Genomic DNA, 7,875 nt, shown 5'->3' with positions numbered 1-7,875 from the left:
ACCGATATTTCCTGCGTCCCCAACTGTAAGGTCAACACCCGTTGTATTCGGCACATGTGACAAATACAATTGGATTTGAAATGATATCCAGGTAACTTGACACAACTGTGGGACGCATTGGGAATCAACAAGGGCCAGCATCCCCTGTGGAATACTTTCGACACATTGTACAGTCCATGACCTGACGAATTGAGGCTGTTCTGAGGGCAAAAGGGGGTGCAAAACAATAGTAGAAAGCTGTTCTTAATGTTTTGTACACTCAGTGTACATGGATGTTATAACCATAAGCTGATTGGGCTACGTGTCAGTGCAAAGTTCAGATAAATATGACTATTGCTGGCCTATTCTTGCAATCCTTTAGTGTCTCATCTCCATTTTGAAGCTAGTCATTTCTTAATAATCCATGTTGAATAAGAGGATGTGGACCCATATCAGCCAGGCCTGAACTGAATTTATTCCGGATTTAAAAATGTCAGGTACAATGAAGTCAGAGATGCATTTCAATTTCTATATATAGTTTCGCTACGCCAGTGCCTAACTCCTGAGCCATTTGATTAAATTACAGTCAGAAGAGAGCATCTTTCTCTAAATCCTTATTACATTTTTAAAAGTCATAGGACTTAATGTCATCAGGTATACTGAACAAAAATAGAAACGCAACATGCAACAATTTCAAAGATTTTACTGAGTTACAATTCCTGTAACTAAATCAGTCAATTGAAATAAATTCATTAGGCCCAAATCTATGGATTTCCCGTGACTGGGAATACAGATATGCATCTGTTGGTCACAGATACCTTTAAAAAAAGGTCGGGGTGTTGATCAGAAAACCAGTCAGTATCTGGTGTGACCACCATTTCTCTCATGCAGCGCGACACATTTCCTTTGCATAGTTGATCAGGCTTCTGATTGCAGCCTGTGGAATGTTGTCCCACTCCTCTTCAATGGCTGTGCAAAGATGCTGGATATTGTCGGGAACTGGAACACGCTGTCGTACACGTCAATCTTGAGCATTCCAAACATGCTCAATGGGTGACATGTCTGGTGAGGACGCAGGCCATGGAAGAACTGGGACATTTTCAAATCCAGGAATTGTGTACAGATCCTTGCAACATGGGGCTGTGCATTATCATGCTGAAACATGAGGTGATGGCGGCAGATGAATAGCACGACAATAGGCTTCAGGATCTCATCATGGTATCTCTGTGCATTCAAATTGCCATCGATAAAATGCAATTGTGTTCATTGTCCATAGTTTATGCCTGCCGATAACATAACCCCCCCATGGGGCACTCTGTTCACAACGCTGACATCAGCAAACCATTCGCCCACACAATGCCATACATGTGGCCTGCGGTTGAGGTCGGTTGAACATACTGACATTGGAGGCGGTATATGGTAGATAAAACATTTAATTGTGGCAACAGCTCTGGCTGACATTCCTGCAGTCAGCATGCCAATTGCACGCTCCCTCAAAACGTGCGATATCTGTAGCATTGTGTTGTGTGACAAAACTGCACATTTTAGTGGCCTTTTATTGTCCCCAGCACAATTAGAGAAATAAGCTTTTTGTGCATATAGAACATTTCTGGGATCTTTACAGGTTGCGTTTATATTTCTGTTCCCGTGTAGTTACAGAGAAACCAACAATTTCATCTACAGTCAAGGTAGTCAAAAGCAACACAATATATACAGTTGAAGTCGGAAGTTTACATATACTTGTGTTTGGAGTCATTAAAACTTGTTTTTCAACCACTCCACACATTTCTTGTCAACAAACTATAGTTTTGGCAAGTCGGTTAAGACATCTACTTTGTGCATGACACAGGTCATTTTTTCAACAATTGTTTACATACAGATTATTTCACTTATAATTCACTGTATCACAATTCCACTGGGTCAGATGTTTACATACACTAAGTTGACTGTGCAGCTTGGAAAACTCCAGAAAATGATGTCATTAAGAACACCTGCTCTTTCCATGACAGCCTGACCAGGTGAAAGCTATGATCCCTTATTGATGTCACCTGTTAAATCCACTTCAGTCAGGGGGAAAAAGGGGTGAAACTCAATAGGAAGGAGTTCCTAATGTTTTGTACACTCCGTGTATGTCCACGTAACAGTCGAGGCTGTAGCTATGTGCAGTTCATGGGCAGCAGAGGTGATCGGAGGGAGCTTTAGACGATGAGGCCCAGGCGTTTCTTGATGAAGTGGGCCACCAGAACCTGAGGTCTCTGTTGGTACTCCACTAGCACATCATGAGGGGTGGAGATCTGATCCCCATCGAAACGGTTCAACAAAGTCACACAGACGACAGCCGCTGGGGAGAGAACGATTACATCCGTTACAAATGTAAAAACACTTTCTTTTTTACATGAGGTCATTAAAATTGATTACTGAATTTTCCCTGTCAAAGAAAGTTAGTGACGTTGGAGACGGATTTATTTTGAACAACACCTTTGATGGCACAGGCACGACACATGGCTGCGAAGACGGTGGACTCCATCTCAATATTCCTGACTCCTGTGTTATAGGCTTTCCTTAAGTACTCCAGCTTGTCCTCAGTGGAGAAGGAGCAGAGAGCCCCATCAAGCCGACCCTGACCTGGTGGACCACAACAGAACACAGGCTGAGTTAGATCAAAGCCAGAAGGCTAGTAGGCAGCATTGGGAATGTACTGTACATCCTAAGTTAAAGGGTCAGTCTAGCCATTCGAAAAAAAACAACCAAACTCACAGACTGTAGCTTTAACTCAGGGCTTCTGAGTAGCTGAGTGTACAGCGGTGGGTTGCGTGGTTACCTTCGTAGAAGTCACTGGTGCACATGGTGTTTCCGATGACGGTTGGCACGTCGTCTAACTCGGACGAGCACTGCAGCAGCTCCTTGGATACGCCCACATCCAGCTCTGTGCTCCTGGTGACCACCTTACCTAGAACCACCTGCTCAAACTGGGCGCGGAAGAAGCAGTCCACCGCCTTGTCTGTGACCACTACTGTTCCTGGTTCCAGACCTGTAATGGGTCACCAGTGACATGATTTAGAGAGCTGTGTTACCCGACTATATCAACATGTACAAATAAATGTGTGTTAACATCCAAAAGAAGAATGGAAAGGGGGGGAGTACGCTCTGACCGACTCCACCGGAGGTGCCGATGCGGAAGAGGATGAAGTCGATGCAGCGGGCATGATGCAGCAGTTTGATGAGCTCATGGAGCATGATGGAGATGGAGGGGACGCCCATACCATGCTGCAGAGACAGAGGGGTGAGGTTAACAATATTTACTAACGTGAACGGAACTGCGGGAAAGTAGTACTTGGTGTTGTGAAACACTGAGTCGCCGTGCATGCTCCCCCCAATGTGTAGATGGTATTACGGTGACATCCAGATGGTTCCCAAATTTTGTACAAAATAATTCATGAAAGCTGCCATGATCCATGGAATAAAATATTGGAGGAAAACATTTGGTCACGTTAGCTACTGCCGGCGACACCATGATACAGCTGCCCAGTGGGAAGCAACTCGGGTTGGCAGGCACTCTTCCCTCTGATCTCAACTTGGTCTCAGAGCATTTTGTGTTATTCTGTACGTAAATCCCAGACACTCCATTTAGTATGATATGTTATGTTTCGTATAGTATGTATTAATTTGTGGATGTCCATCACCCATTTCGTATGATATGTTACGAATTACAATTCGTACTATATGAGTTGAATTTGCTAAAATGTACAATATGTTACACATTTGTGAAACGTATGGAATGTTATGAATTAGGTAGGTGGCTAGCTGGCTAGGGTTAGCTACAAGGGTTGAGGTTAGGGGAAGGGTTAGCTAACATGCTAAATAGTTGCTAAAAAGTAGAATGTAGTTGAAAATATGCTAATTAGCTCAAATGCTATAGTTGTCTGTGGTGAGATTCGAAATTGCAACCTTAGGGTTGCTAGACATTCGTGTTATATGCTCACCCATCCACCCTGACCAACCACCTACATTTGTTTTTGCCTTATGTAACCATCTGTCTTATGTAACCATACCAAACGTAACATATCGTACACAATATTCTAGTCTATGAGACCAGGCTGCTGGTCTAAGGAGATCCCATGGCCCCCAGGGCAGTGAAGAGCCCATGGGCCTCTGTACAGTCGTGGCCAAAAGTTTTGAGAATGACACAAATATACATTTTCACAAAGTCTGCTGCCTCAGTTTGTATGATGTCAATTTGCATATACTCCAGAATGTTATGAAGAATGATCAGATGAATTGCAATTAATTGCAAAGTGCCTCTTTGCCATGCAAATGAACTGAATCCCCCAAAAACATTTCCACTGCATTTCAGCCCTGCCACAAAAGGACTAGCTGACATCATGTCAGTGATTCTCTCGTTAACACAGGTGTGAGTGTTGACGAGGACAAGGCTGGAGATCACTCTGTCATGCTGATTGAGTTTGAATAACAGACTGGAAGGGTGGTGCTTGGAATCATTGTTCTTCCTTTGTCAACCATGGTTACCTGCAAGGAAACACATGCTGTCATCATTGCTTTGCACAAAGAGGGCTCCACAGGCAAGGATATTGCTGCTAGTATTGCACCTAAATCAATCATTTATCGGATCATCAAGTACTTCAAGGAGAGCGGTTCAATTGTTGTGAAGAAGGCTTCAGGGCACCCAAGAAAGTCCAGCAAGCACCAGGACCATCCCCTAAAGTTGATTCAGCTGCGGTATCAGGGCACCACCAGTACAGAGCTTGCTCAGGAATGGCAGCAGGCAGGTGTGAGTGTATCGGAGAAGACAAGGTGAGCGCTACCATCAGTCCTGTGTTATGCCAACAGTAAAGCACCCTGAGACCATTCATGTGTGGGGTTGCTTCTCAGCCAAGGGAGTGGGCTTACTCACAATTTTGCCTAAGAACACAGCCACGAATAAAGAATGGTACCAACACATCCTCCGAGAGCAACTTCTCCCAACCATCCAGGAACAGTTTGGTGATGAACAATGCCTTTTCCAGCATGATGGAGCACCTTGCCATAAGGCAAAAGTGATAACTAAGGGGCTCGGGGAACAAAACATCGATATTTTGGGTCCATGGCCTGGAAACTCCCTAGACCTTAATCCCATTGAGAACCTGTGGTCAATCCTCAAGAGGCTGGACAAACAAAACACCCACAAATTCTGACAAACTCCAAGCATTGATTATGCAAGAATGGGCTGCCATCAGTCAGGATGTTGCACATAAGTTAATTGATAGCATGCCAAGGTGGATTGCAGAGGTCTTGAAAAAGAAGGGTCAACACTGCAAATATTGACTATTTGCATCAACTTCATGTAACTGTCAATAAAAGCCTTTGACACTTATGAAACGCTTGTAATTATACTTCAGTATTCTATAGTAACATCTGACAAACATATCTAGTTTGCGCTGTTCTGTGAAGGGAGTAGTACACAGCGTTGTACGAGATCTATCTTGAGTTTCTTGTTAATTTCTCGCATGGAATAGCCTTCATTTCTCAGAACAAGAATAGACTGACGAGTTTCAGAAGAAAGGTCTTTGTTTCTGGCCATTTTGCGCCTGTAATCGAACCCACAAATGCTGATGTTCCAGATACTCAACTAGTCTAAAGAAGGACCGTTTTATTGGTTCTTCAATCAGGACAACAGTTTTCAGCTGTGCAAATATAATTGCAAAAAGGTTTTCTAATGATCAATTAGCCTTTTAAAATGATAAACTTGGATTAGCTAACACAACGTGCCATTGGAACACAGGAGTGATGGTAATGGGCCTCTGTACGCCTATGTAGATATTCCATAAAAAAAATTGCCATTTCCAGCTACAATAGTCATTTACAACATTAACAATGTCTACACTGTATTTCTGATCAATTTGATGTTATTATAATGGACAAAAACAACAACATTTCTAATCCTCAGCGAGTTCTTTGCCATGAGGTGCCATGTTGAACTTCCAGTGACCAGTCAGTATGAGGGAGTGTGAGAGCGATGATACCAAATTTAACACACCTGCTCCCCATTCACACCTGAGACCTTGTACCACTAACGAGTCACATGACACCGGGGAGGGAAAATGGCTAATTGGGCCCAATTTGGACATTTTCACTTAGGGGTGTACTCACTTTTGTTGCCAGCGGTTTAGACATTAATGGCTGTGTGTTGAGTTATTTTAAGGGGACAGCAAATTTACACTGTTATACAAATTTACAATGTTAAGCTGTACACTCACTACTTTACATTGTAGCAAAGTGTCATTTCTTCAGTGTTGTCACATGAAAAGATATACTCAAATATTTACAAAAATGTGAGGGGTCTACTCACTTTTCTGATATACTGTATATATAAATAAATAACTCCTCACCTCTCCACTATGCTAGCTGCGTTCTGGCACAAAAATGGCTGCCGTGCATCATTAAAGTAGGTGCCACACATTGGTGGTGGTAGAGGTGAATTCCCCCCTTACTATTGTAAAGCGCTTTGAGCACCTAGGTGGAAAAGCACTATATAAACCCAATCAATTATTGTTATTATTATTACAAGACACAGCAATACACCAAACATCCGATAATAATACTACATCATTTCAGGTGTCAGTCACTGGCTTACATAAATCATTTTCACTTATCAAGTTGTAAAGTCTTAAACAGGCTATCGAAAGTCAAGTCAGACCATTATCTTGTGAGGGAGATGTATCCATTGTGCAATACTTACACTGATAGAAAGTACGGGTCCCACTTTGTACATGGAGTAGCGGTCGGTTCCTTCACAGATATCTGTGACATTATCCATGTTTCCGGGCAAGGCCAGCTCCTGGTGAATGAACTGAGCAAAGGACTTCATCCGATTGGCACTCCCGCCGACGCACACAAACTGCAATGAGGGAGATATAAAAGACAACTAACTGTCTTTGAGAGTAGCTTTTCGAAATCATGTGTTTCAAGTATTTTGTCTGGGCAACTTCCACAAACCTTGACGTCTCCGAACATCTCAGGTAGGTTGTGGGTCTTGGTCCCCAGGTTGAAGTGGTAGAGAATGTCCTCTTCCATTGTATCCAAGTGGGGGTTTTTAACATGGATCTGTGGGTTCTTGAAAGGGACCTCCGGTCTGTAAAAACATTGACATACGAGCGATCACATGAAAGCGTCATAATAAAAGTCTCTCGAATGCAGAATAAGAACTAGTGGTGTAATGAAACCTCAAAGCAAAATAAAAATACTCACTCGCTATATTCAGAATGGTCAGTGACAGTCCCCATACAGTTGAGTAAAATAGATGACATGGCTGTTGTTCACTGTAGATATACTAAAAAAATGAATAATTGCTATCAACTATATAACACAATATTACAAACAAAATACTTAGAGAGCCACAATATTAGCTACAGCCACAAGTGCAATACATACCTTTCAGGCTAGACAGAAAAAGAATACAGGTGATATTCGCTGTTGTGCTGTGTAGCAGTTTCCAAATACTCTTGACACGTGTTCAGCTCGAAGGAAATGAAAGTGGCGTCTCGGATTCTGGGGCTGATATAGCTTTGCCCTGTGACCTCTCAGGAATGATTGGTTAGTGAGGGAGGAGTAGTGACGGTCTGGTCTCTAACTGATCTAAAACAAATGCTTTGACAGACGCTACAAATACTTGGCTCAGATCCAAAGAGCTTGACTAGACACAATTTACATAATTTTAAAAAAATTCAATGAATTACTTCCGTTGTGTAAAATACAAATGGCCATGCAAATAAATTGCCAGGTGGACGGACTCAAGTTACATAAACACACATCTCTATGTCCTGACAAGTTTTCAAACATGAGCTAAGACGATTATGTAATTTTCAGAATACTGGGAATACTGTATCTCATGATACATTC

General features: G+C 42.5%; 1 protein-coding gene across 2 annotated transcripts; it reads right to left on the bottom strand.

The window, feature by feature from the left end:
• Positions 1-433: 433 nt before the first annotated feature.
• Positions 434-7,536, bottom strand: LOC109871443 (uridine phosphorylase 2). Of its 2 annotated transcripts, none has more exons than XM_020462342.2 (8): positions 7,408-7,536; positions 7,225-7,306; positions 6,973-7,108; positions 6,716-6,874; positions 3,132-3,246; positions 2,801-3,010; positions 2,458-2,604; positions 434-2,320 (listed from the first exon to the last, which is right to left on the bottom strand). In XM_020462342.2, exons 2-8 carry the CDS (start codon positions 7,281-7,283, stop codon positions 2,178-2,180), a joined length of 969 nt encoding a protein of 322 aa, XP_020317931.1. In that variant the 5' UTR covers positions 7,284-7,306; positions 7,408-7,536; the 3' UTR covers positions 434-2,177. The 2 variants fall into 2 exon arrangements, with proteins under 2 accessions (XP_020317931.1, XP_020317932.1); XM_020462343.2 differs by having other exon boundaries at positions 7,225-7,295; positions 7,408-7,527.
• Positions 7,537-7,875: the final 339 nt, after the last annotated feature.

The sequence above is a fragment of the Oncorhynchus kisutch genome, linkage group LG26 (genome assembly GCF_002021735.2).
Source record: "Oncorhynchus kisutch isolate 150728-3 linkage group LG26, Okis_V2, whole genome shotgun sequence".
NCBI classification, from domain to species: domain Eukaryota; kingdom Metazoa; phylum Chordata; class Actinopteri; order Salmoniformes; family Salmonidae; genus Oncorhynchus; species Oncorhynchus kisutch.
Note: the sequence above shows the minus strand (reverse complement) of the source record. Positions and strands in the feature narration are given on the sequence as shown.